The 27,220-nt window shown below is 39.3% G+C and overlaps 2 protein-coding genes and 1 long non-coding RNA gene across 3 annotated transcripts in view; 2 read left to right on the forward strand and 1 right to left on the reverse strand.

Moving 5' to 3' along the window:
* Positions 1 to 27,220, forward strand: part of LOC139476052 (uncharacterized) — a 203,111-nt gene that overhangs the window by 145,464 nt on the left and 30,427 nt on the right. The gene's annotated exons all lie outside the window — the stretch shown is intronic.
* On the reverse strand, positions 1,596 to 25,355 carry LOC139473976 (uncharacterized). Its single transcript, XM_071256841.1, has 19 exons — positions 25,274 to 25,355; positions 20,078 to 20,330; positions 18,185 to 18,289; positions 15,060 to 15,179; positions 14,489 to 14,608; positions 10,672 to 10,791; positions 9,942 to 10,111; positions 9,529 to 9,700; positions 9,001 to 9,159; positions 8,603 to 8,719; positions 8,204 to 8,364; positions 7,948 to 8,031; positions 7,550 to 7,619; positions 6,211 to 6,369; positions 6,049 to 6,096; positions 5,727 to 5,793; positions 5,310 to 5,380; positions 5,008 to 5,098; positions 1,596 to 3,664 (listed from the first exon to the last, which is right to left on the reverse strand). Exons 1-19 carry the CDS (start codon positions 25,307 to 25,309, stop codon positions 3,460 to 3,462), a joined length of 2,328 nt encoding a protein of 775 aa, XP_071112942.1. The 5' UTR covers positions 25,310 to 25,355; the 3' UTR covers positions 1,596 to 3,459.
* Positions 10,806 to 13,343, forward strand: LOC139473977 (uncharacterized protein DDB_G0290587-like). The gene is made up of 3 exons (XM_071256842.1): positions 10,806 to 10,813; positions 11,514 to 11,908; positions 13,339 to 13,343. Exons 1-3 carry the CDS (start codon positions 10,806 to 10,808, stop codon positions 13,341 to 13,343), a joined length of 408 nt encoding a protein of 135 aa, XP_071112943.1.

Below are 27,220 nucleotides of genomic sequence, written 5' to 3' on the forward strand. Positions count from 1 at the left end.
AATTGGTACACACGTTTATCACGAATGTCTGAAATCATGTGTGTATCATCAGTCTTCTAGATATTAAGGTTGGACTACATGGTACTCAGACATCGACATCAGGTCCACCATGCGGTGAAACCCACTATCACAAGTATGGTATTGATAAATGTAGAAACATTTGTTCGGGAAATTCAACCCCACGATCATAGTTTTTTGTCGTGCCCAAGGGACGCAACTCTGCACAGCCTGAGACGACTAAGTAAATGGGTTGCATGGCCTGCCCTATGGTAGCACCCGTCACTCCTACAATTTGTATTAACACGTAAGTGTTTGTTTGTTGCTTGGTGCCGAACAGCGATACTACAAAACAATCCAAATAATAATTATTTAGTGATGGATGCCAACAAGCTCATGTTAACATGAAACAGCTGATATCTAAGAAGCGTTCTTAAAGAATACTTATTAAGTAAACTAAACCGTGCTATGATAGTGTTGCAAATATGCAAAGTTTTTAAGTTGCATAAAATACGGAAAAGACATAAATTAAACAATAATAATTTCAAACTTGTTTATTCACACACACGCCCACACACATACACCAACATTCATACCCACACTCATACCCCCCGACCACCCCACCCCCGCACACACACACACACGTGCGCGTGCCACCCATCCCCCACATACATACATACATGCATGCATCCATCCATCCATCCATACATACATACGAGGTAAGGTGGAATGAGGTTTAATGTCGCGTTCACGATTCTCACACTTACATAGCTTGTGGGGGGGGGGGAGACAGGCAGACACAGAGAGGGACAGACAGACAGAGAAACAGAGAGGGCGAGAGATATATGATATATTTTCTGAAGTTTTGCAGGTTTAGCCGTGACACAATGGAGGCCACTTTCCTTTTGCGGAAATCAAGTATCCATTTAGGATATAATTAGCTTTCCATATGATATATTTTTAGAGTTGGATTTTTTCTTTGTGTTTGTGTTCTTTGTATTTTCGTGGCAACATACAATGCCGGTCAAAAGAAAGTATGCACCGATGTTTCATGGTGTCTTAAAATGAAACAAGAAATGGTTATTCGATGGTGCTGGTTTTGATACGGTGATCATAGTTGTGTTTTACATTCTAGTAACGTTTTGATAACGTTTGTAATTAATTGGTCAAGTCCACTTTCCAAGTGTATATAAGTGTTCTCTGTGGAAACAGGCATGGTTTCATCTCTCATTAAGGTGAGGTGAGGTGAGGTGAGGTGAGGTAAGATGAGGTGGGGATAAACGTCGACTTCAACAATATCACTTATAGAGCGACATGCATGCACGTGTATGGGTGACTGCTGGTACTAGCCCCGAGTAATGTCGGTTTTACATTCCTAGCCCACTGAGATACCATGCTCCACTCCGACACCGTGTACTGACTACGAACCGTCTTGTGTTTGTCTTTTATGCATTCTTTCGTCAATGAACCTATTGGCTTCGGATCTGTGTGTACCCGAGAGAAATAACATCATGAAAACAGTGCAACAGTATTATTTAAGAGTCACCTAAACTGAACAAGAACGCAGTAAAAGCGATGTTTTTATTTCCAGTTTAAATACATGCTTTCTAGACATACGTGTATTATGTGAACTAAATAGAAAGGTAGTTATAGACATACAAAGCAGCAATAGTTCAGCAAGTCTTTCTTACAGTTTATGTACAATAAAACTAAGTAATTCTTAAAACCTGGACAAGGCGACTTACGTCGTCGGGGTACGATAATACTCATCAACCAGGATACCGAGGCTGGCCACCAGATGTATATATTTACCTCATACAACAAGCATAAAATGGGGATTGTGGACTTATTCAAAACCGGGGGAAACACATAAACATACATCACTCTAAACTTAGTTAAGATTTGCCAACATATCAACACATTTTAGCACGTTTCCATAAAAATATATCTATATATGTACATTGATATATAACACGTCCTGTTGTTTTATATTTACAGCGATGTTGCGAAACTACTTGAAATTGAATTTTCCGAAATTCACTTCATGCACATTACATTTTTTATGCATTTAATTTTTTTTCTTCATTCCTTCTTTATTCATCTCAGGAGGTACAGCATATATATACATGTCATGTCTATAAAATTGTTGTACATGGTATTCAAGAAGTGTCCAGCATATATATACATGTCATGTCAATAAAATTGTTGTACATGGTATTCAAGAAGTGTCCAGCATATATATACATGTCATGTCAATAAAATTGTTAGACATGGTATTCAAGAAGTGTACAGTTTTATATACCTATAAATTCTTACATACATACATTTAAAATACTGTATAAATGTGGTTTACAGACTGGGATTCATACAAAGTGTGGAAGAAAGCCCAGACACTTAAAAAGTGTCTAAATGACATTACCTTTGTAGCATTGTGATTATATAATTCTCTCATGTTGTATGTGTTCAAAATGTGGCATTAATCTTTTCCTACATTGTCTGTATATAAAATACTGTATAAATGTGGTTTACAGACTGGGTTTCATACAAAGTGTGGAGGAAGGCCAGACACTAAAAGTGTGATTATATAATTATCTCATGTTGTATGCGTTCAAAATGTGGCATTAATCTTTTCCTACATTGTCCGTATATTACTTGTTTTGTTATTAAAAGTACAATATTTAATGGGTTGTTGTGTTCGCCTTGAAATCCAAACAAAACATTTTCCCTGTCTAAATCAATGGTTCCTTCCACAACGGTTTTTATCCAAATGTTCAGTTTCTCCCAAATCTTTCTTACATGTTCACAATCATACAACATATTGATTATAGTTTCCGGTTGATTTGTACAGAAAGTACACAAAGGAGAGTCAACATATCCAATATATATATAATATAAATATTTGTTAGTTGTAAAAATGTAGTAAATAATCTTAAACTGAAACCATCTTATATCTTCTCTTTGAGTGCATATCATTTTATATCCAACTTAATATGTGAGGTTTGTGGTTAACATTTAATTCAAGGGCGACAACCCGTCCTGGAAAGTTTCTCGGTACTCTTGTGTTGAGGTAATCGATATCAGCGCAGTGTGACTTGTCACAGATGTATTGGTTGGTTGGTTGGTTTGTTGTTTAACGCCGCACTCAGCAATATTCCAGCTATATGACGGCGGTCTCTAAATAATCCAGACAATCCAGTGATAAATATCATGAGCATCGATCCATGCAATTGGGATCGATGACATGCATCAACCAAGTCAGCGAACCTGACCACCCGATCCCGTTAGTCGCCTGTTACGACAAGCAAAGTCACCTTTTACGGCAAGCATGGGTCGCTTAAGACCTATTCTACTCCGGAATCTTCACGGGTCTCTTGTGTTGAGGTAATCAATATCAGCGCAGTGTGACTTGTCATAGATGTATTGACAGTGGGACATGGCCAGTTGGAATGCATCGATAGTATATTACTTTACTTCCTCATATATATGCAATTCTTCATAATCCTCTTCGGGGACGTCTCTGCCCTGTCTGTCTACAGCAGGGGAGAGGTAATACGGGTTTACCGAGTCATAACCGTTCTGTGGGTTAATGTCATCCCTTCTGTAGCGAACAGCGTACCGATCCCTGCCATCCGGTACGTGTCTTTGGTGGTTGTGGGTGTTCCGGTTTCTACGGAAGAGATAATTGTCATGGGAATAAAGAGCAATTAGAAAATAAAGTGTTTTCAATGTGTTACTGTCAATATAAAGTGAGTGAGTGAGTATGATTTTATACCGCATTTAGCAATTTTTCAGCAATATCTCTTCGGGGGACACCAGAAATAGGCTTCACACATTGTACCCAAACTACAGGTGGATGTTGAGCTGATGATAACATGTTCCCCTTTGCATCCAGGCACGAGGCGTGCCATCAGTGTGGTGCAATAACCACCGACTCTCGTCAGACCAATGACACCTCCTCCATGACCTCAAGTTCCAGTGTGCTCGAGCCTGTCCACGGTCTTAACAGCCCCTCGCGTGTTGGCGTGAGAGGAGTGGATTTGCTATTGGTCTTCCGGCCCTTCTGGCCCTTAATCCTGCTGCATTTAATCGACGCCCTATAATGCTAAGGGACACTGTTGTGGGTAGGCCAGTGGTGGCGAAGAACAGTGCAAGTTGAAGTTGGCAGCCGTTTTGCCTGGCGAACATCGACCATGTCCTCCCTGGCACTGATCTTCCGTAGACGTCCTGATCTCGGCACGTCCCTCACTTGTCCAGTCAATGTGTGTTTGTGAATGTGTTGAATGATTACAGTATTTTAATGTTCAACATGGTGCCAATATCCCGACATGACATGCTAGTGTAGTGCCAATAATATGCCATCTTTGATTTTCTTGGATCGTACGTATTTCAGTTACAATCATCCAGACAGACTTTCAAATTGTAGAACATTCATTCACAATTAATGGTAGAAAAGACGCATGAACGTTCTGTCATCACACTTCTCTACAGAGACCCCTCAGGTGTGCAAACGGCTCGCATCAGCGCATCCTACATAGTGTGATGGACGGATTGGGGATACATAGGCCCACACACAAGGTACGCCACACCAAATACCCCTTGAGATCGGTTGACAACTTATAGTGTACCATTTGCAAATCTCTACATTAAAAATGAACTCGCAATTACACTTCAAATTTGGTGGTGCGACACTTTTAACGAGGTGTATAATCCCTGATATTAATGGCATATATAAACTTAAGTTACTCACTATTTAAAAGAGCGTATGAAGGAGAAGCGCATTTTGTGATCACAAGGGCTAAGAAAACGACAGCATATTATTGAAAAAGAAATTTGAAAAATTATTGGGGTTGTTATTACCAATTTAATAATACTAATACATATTTTGTTGAACTTAATGCAACATGGTAGAAATCGATATATAATTTCTTGCAGACCACCTCGTGGATTGTAACTATCCAGAGTGGTATCTGCATGAGGTTTTTTCAGTTCCGTAGAAGACAAAGTTCATACTTGGACCGGAAAAGCAGGGCAGCAGCGATGATGGTGGCAGCAACAATAATGAATGTCACCAACATTCCGACTACGATGGCGTTGGTATTGTCTGTCATAACATAATAAGAACATGAACATGTACAAATATACGAAGTAAACTATTGGACGCAGCCTTTACAGTCTTTTTTTTCTTCTCTTTAACACCAAAACTCCACATGGTCGTTCATGAGTACACTGTTTATGTCAGTAGTAGTATTTGTGATTCTTTATATTCATTTGAAATAGGGCAGTATCTACAGTCTAATCCGTCTACCGTTTACCTTTCAATGTTCGAAATTGAAATACAGGACTCTGGCGGGGGCCTCTCTCCGTCCAAGCAACAGCAAGGTAGCTGTAAACAAACGGCACCGATGTATGTAAATAGGTCGTCCATAACTTTCTTCAGCAAACATTAACGTGGTGTAAGTATGTAGAAGTAGTCATTGCTTTTCATTTGCAGGAATTTCATTTCAAATATTTCCTTGACCTCATGCAATTTCCCGACAAAGACTAATTACTGTTCTTCAAAATTACTGAAACCGTTTGCTCATTGACGATGTCATTGAACAATGAAAAATGTGTTGTTTGAATTATCATATTTTAATCAATGAAATTAGATCGTAACGTAGTTAAATATCGTGGTGTTTCATTGCAGAGTTCAGAGTATTATGCTTTCTTATCACAAATGATTCACGTACTAGTATTCTGTGTCTGCGGCCAGCCCTCTCTTACAATAGCCAGCCGTACAGTCTTTGATGAACCCGCCTGAAACAAGGTTTAGGTGAGTGAAAACTGGCACCAAGGAAACTTGGTAATATTTTAGATAATAACACAGTCATTGTATTCAACAACATTCCATGTAATTTGTTACAAAGTAATATTATTTATAGATGGCATAACTATTAAGCTATTAAGTATTTGGGGGATTGTGTTGGGTGATAGGGACATCGGGAACGTTTACATGTCAAACGCAAAGGAAAATATGTCTGAAACGTGATACAGTGGAGAGAAAATGTTTACCATTACAACACTCGATTTTCGTTGCCCTTACATCCCCAGATTGATGACCTGAAATGTTCGATTGAGTCATACCATTAATTATTGGTTATCTTCCTTCATAGCAACGTCTTAAAACACATAAAGTTAACACAAGAATACTGTTGTTGTACAAGTATTACGTACCTGATACTTCCAACGTTTCCTTTTTGGTTGATATGTACAAGCGACCTTTTGTTATGGCACCATTCTTACTGTTATTAAAAAAATCAATGCGTTTTATTTTGATGAAATTTTCAGTGACCTCATAGGATGGTTGCAGGTCATGTGGCCATTCTGGAGGAACTGCAATATAAGGAATACAAGAGCATCAAAGCGTTGCACATTCAGTGTATCATTACATATGTTACATGTTTCATGTGTTATAAGAGAGGCAGAGGAGTTGTTTGATCAGCGTTACAGCATTCACGACCCTGGTAACGATTAAGTTTCCTAAAGTTTATTCAAGACTTGGTTCGCCTTTGCTGTTGTTAGTGACGGGAACCACCAGTGGGACAAGATAAGCTTTTCTTTTCGCGAACACTTTGTGGCACGTGTTGATAGTCATTCATAAACACATGCATATGATATGGACAGACTCATACAATGGTGTCTGATTTAAGAGATTTATATTATTATAATTGAAATGTTTTTTCTCGCTGAAACGAATGATTATGAAAAGGGTTTTACATCAAGGTATGATGTAGGTATAATTATGTAATTCTACCGTGACATTTTACCACCCTGCAGCTTCATTGATCTACACATGGTATTGATTTTACGTTCGATTCAGCTCATGATCGCATAATCGCGAACATAAATGTTTAGAAGCACTCCTTTCGAAAACCCCACCCTGTACTGAAGTTACTTCATAAACAAAGCTCAGTTTTGTGTTGCGACATGTCTTTCACGTCACAATTCTTGAGTGTCCTGTCTGTAGAACATTTTATGACCTCATAATAGTAATGTGTAATTTTTCGCTAGGGAAGACAGTTTGAATAATGCTTTCATGATACCCGCTAGAGATGAAAAATCAAAACACAGTAGGTTTATCTTCTGAATAAACAACGTCAACGTCAGAGAATAACTAGTCTCAACTGTCCGCCGAACATTGTTTGTGAAAGAACCAAATCGTGGTGAAAATCAGCGATGTCACCATGTGTTCGCAACAAACGTAATCATGTCCTGCCCTACCGATAGCGACCGCCACTCACACATTAACACATTAACAATTAACACCTGATTTTATAATGAGTTACTGTCAATGATAATACCTAGTTGTGGCATTTGTAAATGTACTAATACTGACATGTCGTCAGTTATCAGGTTCTGTACATTTTGTGGTACATCAAGTACAGTACATGTGAACAAGACAAAGCAGTAGTTGATGCCATGACAACTACCCACACACTCAGCCAGGTCCCACACATGAAGGGTAACCACGAGGGATGACCATAATCTGGAGAACGACAAATGAACAACATACCTCCAATAGGTGCACGACACGACGATGTTGCGGACACATTGTAGAGAGTACCATTGTGACGTACTTGAATCTGCATATGACACAAGTGTATGTGAACAGGCGTTTGTATTATCCTACTGTGCAAAGTGTTATTTAAAAGATTGTATCAAAGGTATTCATTCACAGCAAACATATACTAACGATTTAATGTGTGTTTTCCTTTTAGCTTGAAAAGCAACGAAAAGGGGAAGTAATCAGTTCATATTAAACTTCTCATCATGGCAGTGTCATGTTTTCATTGATGTATTGATGTTAAATCTTTCGTAAAGACAAACGAAATAGACAACTTATGTTTTAAACATCAGCTGTGAAATATGTTCATCGATGTGTACGACTGGGTGCTCTGATAAGGTCCTCACCTTGAAAGTATTCATCGAACCTGGAGTTACAACAATCGGGACAGTGTAGCCCGATCCCGTGCCATTAGATGTGATAGTGCGCTTCTGAAATAGGGTTTTGAAGTAAAGACACAAGCAGGAAGTAATTGAGAGTACATATTGGATATAATTACTCAATTTCAAAAGTAATTGTTTTCATTTAGTTGCTCATTTCAAAGTAGAGTGATATCTACAAGGCATCCCGCTCTGTAAATAAATCAACAATGAATGTACTCACTTCCCCGTTAGTGACAAGTATATAGCTGGTTATCGGTGTACCAATCTGTGGCTCTGACCATTCTATTGTCATCTGCCCGTAGTTTCTAACGTTGTTGGATTGATGCCCAGATTTTCGGCATTCACCCTCTGCTGTGACGATCTTGAATTCAAGGAAATGAACTGAAATCAGATATTGTTATATAATAAAAGACGTTACGATCATGATCAGTGACAACATGAACAATGATTAAGAATAGCAGTTTGGAAAACTGTATCTTTACGAGAAGTATTTTACATGTTAAACATTTGCAAATAATTCGGAGACTGGGTATTTTGACTAAAGAAACTAACGTGAAATACACATTCTAAAATTACTTGACATATAATAGGAACATATATTTCAATGTTAACACATTACTTTCCATGCTTGTCAGATTGCTCTGCTTTCCTTTGCCAGCTGTGGTAAATGTTGTTACCCCAATAGTGTACTTCAAGAAATAATTGACATCTTCTTTCGTGTAACATATTGATGTCCCTGCAACATATATGTGGATGACATATACACCTTGCACAAGTGGTTCATTGAAAGCAATTATATGAAAGCACACTCACATAATTGCACTGATGTTTAAAACTAATGAAATTAGAGAGCTACTTTACAAGTTCAGTTTTCTTTACCGACGTCCAAGAAAACGTATTTGTCTCAAGATTTGTATCACTAAGGATTAATTCAGTTTTTGTAAAATCTCAAGGGATTGTATGTTAGTTTACACCTGTAATATTATACCATAGTAGTGTGAAAATAAAATGGCATACCGCTGATATTGGATGCATTTGCAACGATCCAGTTGACTTCATCAAATATTTCTACCCTGTATGTGACAGGCCCTGGGTATGGGACGGGAGGTTTCCACTTTGCACACACGAGACATCCCTTATATGCACATGTAGTCAAGCCTTCTACAGCGTTGGGAACTTAAAACAGAATTGAGAAATTATACAAATAAAATTAATCTATATACTAAACCCTGAAGCTGTTACGATCGCCTACTGTTAAATACAATGTGTATGAACGTGTTGATGATATTTAGCTCACAGATGCCTCAAGTAATTTGGTTATGTCAATTGTGTAAAGTTAATATCATAAATGAATTTTAGAATTGAAATTACAGGAATAATCGCAAACATACCAAATAACTTTGATTAATGAATGAAAAACATGAGTACTCGTGCGCTACAAAATAAGCGGAACTGTTGTCGATTACATTTAGACCAGCAACTAATAATATCGAATATTGTGATAACATTTTCTTTATAACTTAGTATTGCTGGCACGTCGTATACCTGCTGAAGTAGTTTGCGCTGTTATATTTGCTGGGCGACTTCTTTCAAGACACCCATTGTTGCACTTTTCCATTACCACCTTGATTTCATATGTGGTGGAGGGCATCAAACTTGTCACATTGTATTCTATGTGCGTGCCATTAGATGGCTCGAGGTCTTTAACTTGTCGACACTGTGAACAAGACATATTAAGATATTTTCCTATTTCACACTGCCAACTGAAGTAATGGTTGATTAAATATTGCATAAACTGTGATTCGCTTACAATACTAATTGTTAGAATATTTAATATTAAGACATACCTGCGCCAGTGTCTAATAATGCAATACCAAATGGCAGTGTTTATATCAAACATTTCACTGGCCTCCTGTATTTATCGGACATGTAACAACATTTTCAGTCAAAGCTCTTACCTCACTACAAACTTCCTGTGATGAATTTCTTTGGAGGACAACGCACTTTGGAGAATCTGTAGAGTTGTAATCAATCCTGAACGTGCTGTAATCCAGGGGTCCATCAAATTTTACAAGAACTGATGACGATGTCTGATTCGAAACGACTAGATTCTCCACTCGTCTTTTCTCTGTACAATATATATTGTTCTTCAATAGTAATACATCTCTAGTGGAGTTTTTCGTTAATATAAAACGTCGAAGCGAGAGAATAAAGGGCAAAATATCTGTGACAATTATTATGAATGAACCACTGAAAATCAATGATAACACCTGGTGTTTGCGAACAGGGTACGCATGTCCTGCCCAACCGGTAGTACCCCAAGTTAACGCAATTTTCATTTAAAAGAGTAAATATATTTTTAGCCAGACACCGTCACAGCAGTACACCTGCCATGCGACGGAGGTCTGTAAACAAAGGAGACAAAATCAAGTGACCTATAGACCATTTACTGATTTCGTTGAAACTAATTTATTTTGAATGACGTCGGCTGTATACAAGTGCAGTGATTCAGCTGCTTAAAAGCAAAGCAAAACGTTTAAGAAATATGTGCGCTTTGCAACACAATGGGTGCAGTTTTAATGTCTCGGCCTAAACATTTCTTTTGTAACTGAATCAGCATAGATAAATGATAAATATAAATTATCAATATATATTTAGTCTTCCAACTAACGAAATCATTAGTATGACCTTTTATCGTACAGGAAGATCCATTTGCCATGAACCCGTGTTTACACCGACATGTGCTGGATTTACATTCGGCGTTCTCCACACACGTGCTGTTACTGCAGTCTTCACCTGGGGAAACTCCTGAAAAACACAGCATGCACTCGTATTATAATTAGTTGGACTGAAGTTCATAGGCATGTGAGTAGTTAATCAGAATTAGTATCTCATCAAGTTTCCCTGTATACTGAACTTAAAGAATGACGTCATGGGTTATAACAGAGCAATGTATATAAAAATGACATTATGAAAATTACTAATAAGAGTTAAACTGTAATGACCATGACATTATGCACACAAGTTATCATTATCACACATATATTTTACAAAAACATATGTGTACATCTTCTTAAGATTGAAGAGCGTTTTCCTACGAAGGAAAAGTGGTCCTCAAAAGCAAATTCACGTAACGAGTTGGGACACATCAAAGTCATTATGAGAAATTACAGTATGCAAATACAAACGTCATTTCAAATTAGTTTCACAAAGTTAGTCGAGCATAAAGCACATAAAAATATATGGGTTTAACATTATCCAGCTGCTACACCAACACAACTGTCATGAGTTATCATCATATCCATAAGGAACATATTTGGAAGATCTCTTAGAACTTCTACGACCACTACTGTAACACCTCAAAGTACAACTACGACAACAACTGTAACACTTCAAAGTACCACTACGACCACTACTTTAACACCTCAAAATACCACTACGACCACTACTTTAACACCTCAAAGCAGCACTACGACCACTACTGTAACACCTCAAAGTACCACTACAACCACTACTGTAACACCTCAAAGTACCACTACGACCACTACTGTAACACCTCAAAGTACCACTACGACCACTACTTTAACACCTCAAAGCAGCACTACGACCACTACTGTAACACCTCAAAGTACCACTACGACCACTACTGTAACACCTCAAAGTACCACTACGACCACTACTTTAACACCTCAAAATACCACTACGACCACTACTGTAACACCTCAAAGTACCACTACGACCACTACTTTAACACCTCAAAGCAGCACTACGACCACTACTGTAACACCTCAAAGTACCACTACGACCATCACTGTAACACCTCAAAGTACCACTACGACCACTACTTTAACACCTCAAAATACCACTACGACCACTACTGTAACACCTCAAAGTACCACTACGACCACTACTGTGACACCTCAAAGTAGTTTTACGACCACTACTTTAACACCTAAAAGTAGCACTACGACCACTTCTTTAACACCTCAAAGTACCACTACGACCACTACTGTAACACCTCAAAGTACCACTACGACCACTACTTTTAACACCTCAAAATGCAACTACGACAACTATTTTAAAACCTCAAAGTACCACTACGACCACTACTTTTAACACCTCAAAATGCAACTACGACAACTACTTTAAAACCTCAAAGTACCACTACGACCACTACTGTAACACCTCAAAGTACCACTACGACCACTACTTTTAACACCTCAAAGTACACCTACGACAACTACTTTAACACCTCAAAGTACCACTACGGCCACTACTTTAACACCTCAAAATACCACTACGACCACTACTGTGACACCTCAAAGTACCACTACTTTAACACCTCAAAGTACCACTACGATCACCACTGTAACACTTCAAAGTACCACTACGACAATCATTGTAATAAATCAAAGTACCACTATGACCACTACTGTAACACCACAAAGTACCACTACGACCACTACTGTAACACCTCAAAGTACCACTACGACAACTACTGTAACACCTCAAAGTACTACTACGGCCATCACTGTAACACCTCAAAGTACCACTATGACCACTACTGTAATGCCTCAAAGTATCACTACGACCACTGCTGTAACACATCAAAATAACACTGCGACCACTACTGTACCACCTCAAAGTACCACTAAGAGGAAGACTGTAACAAATCATAGTACCACTATGACCACTACTTTAACACCTCAAAGTACAACTACGGCCACTACTGTAACACCTCAAAGTACTACTAGGGCCATCACTGTAACACCTCAAAGTACCACTACGACAATCATTGTAATAAATCAAAGTACCACTATGACCACTACTGTAACACCTCAAAGTACCACTACGACAACTACTTTAACACCTCAAAGTACCACTACGACCACTACTGTAATGCCTCAAAGTATCACTACGAGGAAGACTGTAACACCTCAAAGTACCACTACGACCACTACTGTAATGCCTCAAAGTATCACTACGACCACTGCTGTAACACATCAAAATACCACTACCACCACTGCTGTAACACCTCAAAGTACCACTACGACCACTACTGTGACACCACAAAGTACCACTACGAGGAAGACTGTAACAAATCAAAGTACCACTATGACCACTACTGTAACACCTCAAAGTAACACTACGACCAACACTTAAGTCGAGAAAGACTGTAACACCTAAAAATACCACTACGACCACCACTGTAACACCTCAAAGTACTACTACGGCCACTACTGTAACATCTCAAAGTAACACTACGAGAAAGACTGTAACACCTCAAAGTACCACTACGAGCAAGAATGTAACACCTGAAAAAGTACCACTACGGCCATCAGTGTAACACCTCAGAGTAGCACTATGACCACAACTGTAAGACCTCAAAGTACCACTACGACCATTACTGTAACACCTCAAAGTACCACTACGACCATTACTGTAACACCTCAAAGTACCACTACGACCATCACTGTAACACCTCAAAGTACCACTACGACCATTACTGTAACACCTCAAAGTACCACTACGAGAGAGACTGTAACACCTCTCAGTACCACTACGACCATCACTGTAACACCTCAAAGTACCACTACGATTTTCACTGTAACACCTGAAAGTACCACTACGACAACTACTGTATCACCTCAAAGTAGCACTACGACAACTACTGTATCACCTCTCAGTACCACTACGACCATAACTGTAACACCACAAAGTACCACTACGAGGAAGACTGTAACAAATCAAAGTACCACTATGACCACTACTGTAACGCCTCAATATAGAACTACTATTGACGGATCATTGCCATACACTGCGACTGACATTCTTTAACTATAAGAACATTGTGCTTGTTAACCTACTTCTTATTTCTGTCTCTGGATTAAAACATGCGCGCATCAGCTTCGAGGGGTTTGAAAGAGAAGACAAACAGCAGAAACACGTTTTAAAAATATCAGAGGATAAATATATTTTTAAATAAAATTAAAACCTGCAAAAGAAGATTTCGGTGGTGTGTTAGTTGAAACAGGCAGGATTAAAAGAAATGTAAACGTATTACAGCTCGTCATCATCTATATCGATTACCCAAAGCATTGACTGAGAACTGGGAACTGACTGAACATAAAAGTTCACCGATCTGTGGTTTTCAAATGAATAAAATAGTTTGTCTGAGGTATTACAGTATATTATATTACTTTAGGCACCGCAAAAGACCGAACCATTTTCATATGAAATCAGCAGAAGTGAGGTGAATATTAGTGAGATATGTACTGAACTTTTAGGTTATGTTAGGCATGTGCATGTGGTGTGTAATAAAGTCATTCGCAATGTGATATTGTAGTTAAACAGAAAGGTCTGGGTAGGCATGGGTCGTTATAAAGGATGTGCAACGTGATAGTGCTGTGAAAAAGAAGGGTGTGGTAGTCGTGGTGATGTTGGAGTAATATAAGGATTATAAACGAAATGCCAGATACATGGGTTTTCTGCATTCACGACTCACGTGGGATACACTTCCCATCCTTGAAGAATAAATCTGCCTGACATGTGCAGGTGTTATTGATACAATCAACGTTAACAACACATTCGCTGTTGTTGTTGCATCCTTCGCCCACCTGTACTCCTGTATAACGGACATACGGTAAAGACAATCAAACAGGGTCATCGTCGGTACAACGTTAACATGCTGTGCAAGATACATGCATGTGTCACTTTATAAACTGGTGTAATTGTTAGGAAAATTTATACATTAATTATTGTAACATGTTTTGTGATATCAGCTGGGTTTTTTCTAAGGAAGGAGAATTTTACATAATCCGAAAGAAATATTTTCACGTCTTTGGGCAAATCATAAACTTCTTTTCCTGCATGCACACATAAACACAAATACGATCAAATTACACGTACATGTAAGAACATATTTCAGTACAATAATAACAATTGCAATGAAACCAATTGTTCATAGAAAAACGTATTAATGGTTTCATATCATGTCACTGCATTCGGCAATGTGTCAGAAATTAGGATGAGTTTGTGTACTAAGATAGTTTCCCTTTCCAGTTGCAATAACTTACTGGCTTCACATTGGTGATCCTTCTGGTAGTAATCTCCAGGGCATGTACATACCGAGTAATTACACGTAGATGGCGCCATACAACGCGTGTCATTTGTACAATTGCCGCCAACTGGTATTGCTTGGAACAAACATGAACCACATAAAGCATATTATACAGTCCACCACTCGGCCAATGACTTTAAGACTGATTCACATTTTCTATATAAACATGATTAAGGTAATCATTTGCAGCAAGTACATTACTAACTCTCCAAAACGTAGGGGATACTTACCAATAGGTGGAAAGGTGGTGGTATGTTATCAAAATAAAAAAAATTGTCCCTGAAAATTATTGACATAAATAATTATGCAGCAACTGCTGATAAAGTATAGAAATTGTCTGCCTCGAAAATTACATTGTCACTGGACAGTACTGCAAAGACCACCAATTGGAGCTAGTAGCCATGCTGGTCCACGTTATGGCTTTCAAGAAGATAGCTGTCGTGCCCACTGTGCATGTATCGTAACTGGTTCCCTCCAACAGCACCAGGTTGCAGTGGCCAGCCATGAGCCCTGACCGTTCCCACACAGAGCACGCCTGGGACATGATCATGAAATGTGTACGCCGACATCAAAGGCTCCATGCTACGTTAGTCGAACTGAGCCAGACTTACAAGGGGAGTGGACAAAACTCAAATTGTCAATGGGGATCATGCCACGCCGTACAAAAACGAATGTTTGACAAATCGTGGCGGAATGAGCGAAGTCATCTCAAAGGTTCACATTTTTTACTACATGCCCCTATAATATTTCCTTGTTGTTTTCACAGTTTCAATTCACACCAACATGTCCTGTTATTTGTCACGTTACACCCGGGTCTTCCTATGTCGTATCCACCATTAGCATCACTCAATATACACTCTCTTTGTTTCTGTAATCATCTGTTTTCGAATATTCCCCTATATATTTTTGGAGAGTATTGTTTACTTTGCATTTGTCAACAGCTGTGGTGTAATATTGCATATACTGGCTCACTTGGACAAAGCACTCGTGGCGTTACATCGATCAGACCTTGGATTTATCGCTGTAGGCCAGCGGGCTGAGGATATATACATACGCACAGTGAGTATTGGGCCGGTTGTGGAAGTCCGATGTTGATAACAGGTCAACTCCTAACCATCTGTCAACTACTTGGTCAACGAGTCGAAAAGTACAACGTCAACAAGCCTTAATTCGTGGAAACCATTTACAAATACACAATTATCTTCTTACATACGTGGTTGACCTTTCGGTTATTATCTGTTCCAGAATGAAAACATTACCATGGTATCAGTTAATCACTTCGTTAAATCTTATCTTTGAGTTTAGACGCTGTTAATGTTAAAACCAGTCGAAAAAGACACATGATGTTAAGCTATATCGGCTATGCACATCACACCTCCGGCGTATTTGATGTGAGCAATGTGAATGTATATACGTTTCTCTGTCTCTTTTCTTTCCTTTCTGTCATTTGATTTATTAACTGTAAATAAGTATACATGTAAATCTATGGGAGAGGGCGTTCTAAGTTGTGATAACTTGTGCCCAATCCTTTTCATGAGAATAAAATAATATCTTTCTTTCTTTTTTTAAATCTACTACTCCGGCGTCTAAGACAACTTCGAATCCGAGTCCGTGTTCCTCTTGTGGATTAAGAGAATTTGTCCAGATGAGAACAATTTCTTTCCGTATTTTTTAAAGAAAATTAGAGCAACCAAGGGAATTTTGATGAATGGTGACACTTGAAAAATTAGTCAAAAAGAGATTACCATGAAAATAAAAATTGTCATTGCAAGAAAAACAGCTTCCATTTGGCGTAAGGTGCAAAATAGCTGTGAACATTACATGAATGGACCACTGAAAACCGGTGATAACACCAGGTGTTCGCGAAAGGGGTAAACATGTTCGGCCATACAGGTAGCACCCGCCATTCACACAATGTGCATTAAGTAAGTAAGTAAGTGTTGCCTGACGCCACACAGCAGTACGCCTGCCATGCGACGGGGTCTGTAAACAAACCAGACAATCAAGTGTTTTATGAACCAGATAAAACTGTTCTATGGACTATGATTAACAGTATAACGGTACATATCGAGACTATAGACAACATGAAGATAACAAATACCAACAATAATTAGAACTACTGGCACAGATTTAATAAACACTAAATAGATATTAGGGTTTTAAGGTGAGCTCGTAGCTGTGGGACATGCAGTACTATACCTCCTGTATATGTTCCCAGCATACACCAGGTTGTCCGTCATGCTGTATAAATGGAGTACAGAAAATACCTGTGCTGCTCGTGAGTGAGCGATTCGTTCAGCTGCTCACTGGACAGTATTTATGTTATATCATAGGTGTCGACTAAATGATGGAGAGCTCTAACCTGACACAAGTCGTTGACGTTTATCCCGCTTGAACCATCAGCGGTGCTCACGAACCACACACATATATATATGATATTCGTACTTGTCAAAACTCATTTATCCACATATTGTGTATATATATACAGTTCATGTTTCTAAAAGATAATTATCTGCTAAGTCTATTCACTCATGAGCAACACGTATTGGCTAATGTTGGGCTCTCGACACGAAAGTATATAATCATTCCGGACTCCCAACTTCCTCAAACATCTTTTGAGCACATCCTGGTTAGCTTTTGTTAGTATGTATTCATCTGTGATGCGTAGTTTCAATATTAGGACAGTGTGACTGTAGTAAAATGGTTTATATATCAGGAAATGTAGATAACATGTAACATGTAAATATCCTATGTAATAGATGCATCACTAAAAGTAAAAGGAAATGACACAAATGCACAACACATAGCTGTAATGTGAATAGTATTGTACAAACGTACATATTAGTACTTGTAAGAAACGACATATGCGCCCCAAAAGAACGGAGAAAGAGACATATATCCATTTGGGCTTTATCGACTTAATGAGTAAATATGTTGTATATTTGTACATTCTGTATATATATCGATGTGACGTAAAGCATAAACTCACTCACTCACACTAACTGTATATATATATATTTTGATATCGTGTTTATAACATAGACACGTATGTATGGTCATGCACGTGCATTACCCACTCACAAGGCGCACACTGTGTTCCCAGCCTGTAGGAGCCGTACGCGCATGTACACCGACTCATGATACAGAAGGCACCACGCCCACATTCCCGACTCAAGCGGCACCGACCTTACAATCAAGCACACGTTGTCATAACCTGGCATGTCGACAATGCGAAGGAGCAAATTACAAGTGGTTAAGGGTTAAGCACCTTTACTTTATTGCCATTTATTGCGAATAACTGATTAAGATCAATGGTAGATGTTTAAGATCAACCAATACCTGAGCACAATTTGAATTTAGAGCCCTGTACTGTTCTCCAGATGGTCTCTTGGCCATGGCATATGATGAGTGAGTGAGTGAGTTTGGTTTAACGTCGTTTTTAACAGTATTCCGGTCAAATCGCGGCGTGCCAGCTTAATGTGGGAGGAAAGCCCGAGGTGATGCAGGTCTCAGGCGTTTACAACTTCGGTGAAGCCCACGAGCACGGGTATGGTGCTGACAAACCTAGAAACATAATCGGGTCGAACCGGGATTCGAACCCATTATCATAGGTTTCTGGCGTGCCAAGAGACGCAACTCTGCACAGCGAATCGCTGCGGCTAAGACGACTGGGCCACCCGTGCCCTTATCATATGATGAGAAAAGTGAGTGAGTATGGTTTTACTCCGCTTTTAGCAATATTCCAGCAATATCAAGGCGGGGGGCACCAGAAATGGGTTCACATATTGTTCTCATGTGGGAATCGAACCCTGTCCTTCGGCATGACGAGCGAACGCTTTAACCACTAAGGTGCCCCACCGACCGTAAGATGCAAAGAAGCAGACAATAATTGTAAGGGTTGTCAAATACCTCTTGAGATTGCACAGTCACTAAATATGCCATCACATAATCATTTCGGTTTCTGTATGTCAATAAGTGTATGCCACATTGTAAACAAATACAAATTTCGTAACAGAATAAATACAGGATGAATTGACAATATATATACAGGATAATACTTTTTTTAAATTGCTACTTTATATAGAAATGAACTGCGATTCTAGATTAGTTTCCACTCGTCTCGTAATTATGCATTTCAAATATATATATATATGCATGCTTACGCTGAAGGGGGCGGTCGGGTAGCCTAGTGGTTAAAGCGTTCGATCGTCACGCCGAAGACCCGGGTTCGATTCCCGACATGGGTACAATGTGTGAAGCCCATTTCTGGTGTCCCCCGCCGTCATATTGCTGGAATATTGCCAAAAGCGGCGTAAAACCATACCCACTCACTCACTCACTTGCACTGAGGCATTGTCTCTGTGGAAATAGTGCGCATTCATTAAGTCCTAGATTGGTTTAACATCATAATATGTGTGCTCGTAGGCCCCTGAGTGCTGTTTATACGACTAGAATCAAGCCAAGTGTTCCTTTAATACATATCTTTGTTATTATTCCATAATTGGAAACATGACGCACAAATCATCGGTGTACCAGGTACATGGAAATTATACGATAATTTCCCGGGAGACAATTGGATTCGAAATGCTGCATTGCAGATATTTCGTTAGTTTTTGCCAGAGTACAAGTACTTACATATATTTTGAACACAATATTTTTACGTTTACCTGCACGCGTTTGATGTACTTAAAATACAGATAGATGCAAAGTTGTTAATGAATTATTAATGACAAACAAGTATTCTTGCTTACTCAGATGACACGGAAGCAGTAACTAGGCTGTACTATTTTATACTGTCACAGCGTTATTCAAATGGTCATGAAGGGCGTGGGGTATCTATAAATTCTAGTCGATAGCCGGGTGTATTGCTTTAGCATCAGGTTTACATCAGATGTACAACACAGAAGGGCTGACTGTACCCTAACGGGTATTACGACACATGCGGAAGGCAAACAGTGTGGTGTGTGGGCCTACCTGGGGGTGTCGTCGTGGGAGATGGTGGTGGTAGTGTTGTTGTTGGTGGTGAGGATTGCGATGTTTGGGTCGTTGTCGTCGCAGGAGATGTAGATGTTGAAGCATCTGTCTCAGCAGATGGTGATGTTGAAGGATCTTGTGTAGTAGTGGTTGACATTTGTGAAGTAGTGTCTGTAGCCCTCATCATTGACGTGGAACTGCCTGGGGTATCTGTTGTCGTGTCTTGAAGCGTTGTTATGGCCAGGTACACAACCTGTAAACAACATAACGAGATTTAACTAATCATGTTTGGCAGTACATGTATCTCCATCCATGACGTCAGTGCTGGCAACGGATCTGAAAACTATTGGAAATTATTTATGTTTATTTCCTGAATGTAGATTGAATGAGTGGGTTTGTTTTACGCTGCTTCCTGCAATATCCAAGTAACATGTCCTTGAATGGGGTATATTTGAAAATAGTTGATAGCCAGGTACAACAAATCCTTACGTATGCATCGGAAGTGTGGGGATTCCAAAGATATGATAGTTTTGAGAAGATACACAAGACAACAAGTAATTGTGTCCTAAATGCGATTTAACAAACCATGTTTGAAAGTATTTTCATCCATGGCGTCAGTGGCGGCATGACTGGTAACATCTGGGGTCAAAAATTCATGGGGATTTTCTATTCATGAAAGTAGAAGCTAAGAGTTCGATTCAGGTGTTGTTCAGCAGTTACAGGAAGGTGAAGCTCTATGGCGACATAACATGTATTATCATGAAATTAGATTAAGCTTTATAAAAAGAGCAAGTGAATTAATACATAGAATGTGTTCAAGAGCCTCAGTATTTACAAGTAATTATATTCTGTGTGTCAAGGCCACTCTACCCCACCCTACCCCACGACAGCAGTCGATCAACTCGGAAGCCCTCTTGGTTGGTTGGTTGGTTTGTTGTTTAACGCCGCACTCAGCAATATTCCAGCTATATGACGGCGGTCTGTAAATAATCGAGTCTGGACCAGACAATCCAGTGACTAATATCATGAGCATCGATCCACGCAATTGGGATCGATGACATGCATCAACCAAGTCAGCGAGCCTGACCACCTGATCCCGTTAGTCGCCTTTTACGACAAGCATAGTTGCCTTTTACTGCAAGCATGGGTTGCTGAAGATCTATTCTACCCCGGATCTTCACGGGTCGGAAGCCCTCTTGGATGACATCAGGGGAATACCTGATGAGTCACCAAATCCCGGACCAAGACAGGGAGAGGAGATCTCGGACTATCCAGACACTTGCTTTCAGTGGCGTTTTGGAACTTTTATTTCGTGCATTTATTTCGTTTGTTGATGGTAGCAATAAATGACGATGACGTCATTATTTGGGAGGGAGTAGTATATAGAGTTGATTTTATTGCAATTTTGTAAATATTTTATTAAAATCTTTTAATTGTCTTGTTTCTGTTTGAGCCTGTTTCTGTCTCAAGCTAGATTACTTGAGCAGTATAAAAACAACAACAATTAGACTAGCTCCAGTACTTACATAACTACTAACATAACAATAGCCACTTTCACATATACAGTCACCAACAGCACAAGCGTCTTGCTTTGATTTCCTTCTCAGCTTCTGTATTATGTAAGTAAAAGGTTTCTTCTGTTTTAAGCTGGTTTTTAGTTGGTTACTGAAAAACTTAAAATAGTTGAAAACATGAACTAGTACTTCATAATAAGTATACATGTTATCTCCATATCTTCAGATATTCTATACCTTCCCTCTTAATTTGTTCAACACTTTAGTTAAATCAAAACTAAATCTATAATCAATTTTAACTATTAATCATTACTTAAATACCATCTAATTACATGTGTGAATGTAGTATTTATGTATGTATGTAGATTATGATTGAATGGATACATATGAAAAGGTAATTTTACATGTTCTTAATTTTATTGGCCATTTCCTTTTTCCTATGCGGCCTTATTGTTTCAATTTTTCTAGGATATGGCAATCGATGTTACGATGCCTGTGATCTGCCAACGCTAACATAGTTGCCAGCTCAATGCCACACAGTGGTAAGTTATGTGGATATTCTGTGTATATTGTGTTCATATTATGTTTATATCATGGCAATTTGTAGAGGCGGTATTAATGTAACCGTCTTAAGTATTTTTAGTTGTAATTTGGCTTATAACCACAAGGGTAAGTGTAACTACTGCTCAGCATGTTTGATACATTTATGTAAAATATCAAGTATAAATAATGTTTATAGTACGCATAGCATATTAAATTGGATGAGCTGTTTATGCATTGGTGTGTTGGTACTATGTGGTATGTTTGTTATATTTCATCTATTACATATTTTCATGGTATTTGTATACATACATAACAACTGGCGTATGTGCAAATAAAGTCATCTGTCAACTCACACCCTAGTAGCTTGTTCTGTCTTTGCTGTCCTAGCCGGAGCCATGCCCGCTACTACATATGCACCTGTATGAATTAAACTGATGCAAAACCACACGCCACATCATTTTCCAAATATAAAACGGCAACATAACAGGAAAGATAAATATGATTAACTTGTGTCCGTCACATACGATTTAGTTTAGTTTCTATGTGACGCTTTTATAAACTAAGTAGAACCATCTGTACTATCAGCTTCAAATTACCCTTTGAATGTCAGTGTCATTAAAACCTTTACAAAATGCTAGTTTCCTTGTGATATGAATCACTATTTCCTTGAGTTTAATTCGAAACAAGTATGAATCCGAACAGTTTTTGGAGACTTCAAAAAATCCTTTTATAAAGGGCGTTGTAGTAATTTTATTCAAACTATGTTTGGGACAAGGGATACATTGCTGAAACATAAGAAAAGAAAAGCATCAAATGCCATATAAAGTGATTTCATTCGCGCATAGGGTCATTGAAGAACTTCCACTAATCTGAACAATATTGATACCGGCACATTTGTATTTACGCTAAATAAAATGAATATAATTTCATTTAAAATGCAATGACTGTCACTACAAGTTTGTTTTAAAACGGAAACGTAATTAACATATTGTTGTTGACATCATGAAGTATTCATAGTGAACCCACTGGTTCGAAGTCATACATGTGTATCCACACTTACGCTTCAAGTCGTTTACACTCAGTGTTCGTATCAGGGCATTGAAACGAACTGGTGGTGTATGAAATTATTGCCGATTCTCATCAATAAATACGCTTTATTCTTCTTGGATACGGGGCGGTCGGGTAGCCTAGTGGTTAAAGCGTTCGCGCGTCACGCCGAAGACCCGGGTTCGATTCCCGACATGGGTACAATGTGTGAAGCCCATTTCTGGTGTCAACCGCTGTGATATTGCTAAAAGCAGCGTAAAACTATACTCACTCACTCACTCTTCTTGGATACATTTGCATATGAATTAAATTAACACTAAAACCTGAACACATGTCCATTCCACTTTTGTACTGGAATCCAAAGCTCCAAACAAATCCTTATGCATATATTGCTAGGTCCAGCCAGAGACCATATCGGTATATGGTCTTTGGTCCCTGTCTCAAAGACTACCCATAATCCTTAATACAATCAAGGAAGGACTTTCTTCATATTCACAGAAAGTATTTGAGACACGTGGAATTAATACCTTGTGGATTCTCAAAACTTCAAAGGATTTGTTTGATTTTTTGCAATCTCAGAAATGAACCAAGCTCCATTCTGTCAAAATATTTGATTTTTCAACTTTGAACACCGCTATCCCACATGACAAACTTAAGGAAAAACTTCATTCCTTGATCCATGGTTTTTTTGTTACAAAACGTGGTGAACACAGATACAGGTACGTAGCAATATTCAGAGGTTCAGGACAATTTGGGAAAAATGAAAGCAAATGCCATCTGAAGTTTACTGAGGAAACAATATGTGAAATGCTGGACTTCCTCATTGATAACAACTACGTAAAATGTGGGGGTAAGACATGAGCACCAATTGTGCTCCCCTATATCTCAGAAGCTATTGGCCAACAGGCTTTCGTCATTAGATCCTGATCAATTTCGACTGGTAGTGCCGCAGTAATAAAGCTTCAAACAAAACGCTACAGTTCCTACGTTGGCTTTAAGGCGGTGAACGGAGCTTTCAGCGAATTTTATTTCCTCTTCTTTCGACAATGACGAAGCGTCGGTAAGAAAGGGAAATATCCTTGCAAATAACACTTGAGAATACAGATATGTTTTTATCCGCGGAAGGATATATGTGGAGTCACCACAGGCCTTCTTAGATCTCCAGTGTACAGCATCGCTGAGTACCCAAGCTGGCCATACAGACTAAAGGACGTGGTAGGTTAGAAATAAAAGAATATATTTTTATGTTTAATTCTGAAAGTCCATTATTGTCAACGTACGGGGTTTTGTTGTTGTTAAAAAGGTGACAATGAAATCCAAGTAACGGGAATAACTATGAACATTGTACCTTATTCACCTAGAACCCGATTTTTCTAATCTTGGGGGATGAGTTGTTTTGATTTGAGGATCATATGTTTTCCGAAATATACTTAAAGCCATAAATTTAGGCTTTGCTATAAATTGAGCTACACTTACAAAACATTTAGCTTATAAGTGTTAGGCCGGACACCCTAACTGGCACTGTGCATTCAGGGCAACCTTTATTTCGATATTAAGTCAAACAGGGAGTACTTACAGCTAAGTTCCAAAGTTAACCTCTGCAATGATGCACGAAAGGTGAGACCGTGTTAACGAGTATCAACCTTTATTTGCTCGCATCAATATTTAATATTTGATGTTCTTCTTCAGGATACGCAGAGGTATTATGCTCCATGACGTACCGTTCATTAGCAGTCCAGAGCGAAGACATGTAGTTAGTGTCATGTGTGATCCTGAGACAGTGTCTCTTCGTAATTATCGTAATCATATTAATTTTAGATTGATATATTTAACCAATTTTGACTTTTGAATTAGATAAGACTCGCTAGGAGTGCCAATTAAACCTAATCTAGTACACCTTTAAACATAAATCAAAGCTATCATAGACGTTCACATATTTGTCATGTTAAAAGTGGTGTGGGAATTGTGGTGGATGGATGTTTAAGTATTCCATATAAACGTTTGGCTTTTATTACACAAGACAGGCGATTACATTTTCACTGGTATAATTAAGATGGTTTAGCTATTCAGTATAGCTGTTCAGTATACTCACAATTCCTGCTGTGACCACCCAAGCACAGATCGCCATCCTCAGAACACTCCTTCAGTCCTGCAGGAGTCCCCGACTGATTCTCGTCACTACTGTCCTTGGTTGGCTTGTCACATCCGTTAAACAGCCAAATCGACGACAGGTGAATCGTTCAGTCAAATGACAAGCAGGAAATATTTTATGTATGAATAGAACTGGCAATAATGAAGAGGAAACTGAATATTTTCCGGATCGATACATACACAGATAGGGTAGTTCACAACACATACACACACAGATTATAGAAATTGTATAGGAACGTACACAACACAGACACATACACACATACACACACATATGATATACAGTATAGGGACATACAAACACAAAGACACACAACACATATACACAGAACACAGACACACACATACATAGACACACAGATACACGCGCGCGCACATACATACACCGTTACGTCATTACACATGCACACACACCGTCACATCACCACACATACACACACACATCATCATCACACACCGCCATATCATCACACACACACACACCGCCACATCATCACACACACACACCGCCACATCATCACACATACACACACACCGTCATATCATCACACACATACCGCCACATCATCACACATACACACACACCGTAACATCATCACACACACACCGTCACACATACACCGTCACATCATCACACACACACAGTCACATCATCACACATACACCGTAACATCATCACACACACACACCGTCACACATACACACCGCCACATCATCACACACCGTCACATCATCACACATGCACACACACCGCCACATCATCACACATACACACACACCGTCACATCATCACACACACACAGTCACATCATCACACATACACCGTAACATCATCACACACACACACCGTCACACATACACACCGCCACATCATCACACACCGTCACATCATCACACATGCACACACACCGCCACATCATCACACATACACACACACCGTCACCTCATCACACATGCACACACACAGTCACATCATCACACATACACCGTAACATCATCACACACACACACCGTCACACATACACACCGCCACATCATCACACACCGTCACATCATCACACATGCACACACACCGCCACATCATCACACATACACCGTAACATCATCACACACACACACCGTCACACATACACACCGCCACATCATCACACATGCACACACACCGCCACATCATCACACATACACACACACCGTCACCTCATCACACATGCACACACACCGCCACATCATCACACATACCGTCACATCATCACAAATGCACACACACCGCCACCGCACCACACAAAACATATGCAACATGTACATGATAACATGGTCCGTGGATAGAAACAAAGCTAAATATCTACAATTAAACTAACGTTTCTTCTCGAAACCTTTAACGAACATGGAGATAACAAAGAAACAACAAGTGACGTACTCTCTTGCGTAATAAGCTGACTATTAGCAAAGGGTGGCAACCATTCTGAACCAAACAACGAAAAGGGCATAAACTATGAAAATATGTTATGTTAACTGCATAAATTATATTCCATACATACTTCGGGGACACTTTATTTTGTCGATTGATCCCGAGGGGCATATTGTGTGATGGGCCCTGTGTGTGAACCTATGGATCCCGACCCCACAGGCGAGACAGGCTTACACAGGGAAATGCCACGATTGTCACAGGAGCAGAGAGAGACCTATCGGTATGGCCGAAATGGGGGCAACACAGGTCCAAATTGCCAGGTTCGGTTGTACAACATTGACAGTAGCCAGGCTGATTCAACGGTACAGGCAGACAAGGAAGGACACAGGACAGGCCTAGAACCGAACGACCCCGAGTGACAACACCATTGGAAGACGGTCAGCTTCAGTTAATTCACCTGCGAAACAGATTCGTAACGGC

The sequence above is a fragment of the Haliotis cracherodii genome, unplaced genomic scaffold, assembly GCF_022045235.1.
Source record: "Haliotis cracherodii isolate W230 unplaced genomic scaffold, xgHalCrac1.p SCAF_3, whole genome shotgun sequence".
Lineage (NCBI taxonomy): Eukaryota > Metazoa > Mollusca > Gastropoda > Lepetellida > Haliotidae > Haliotis > Haliotis cracherodii.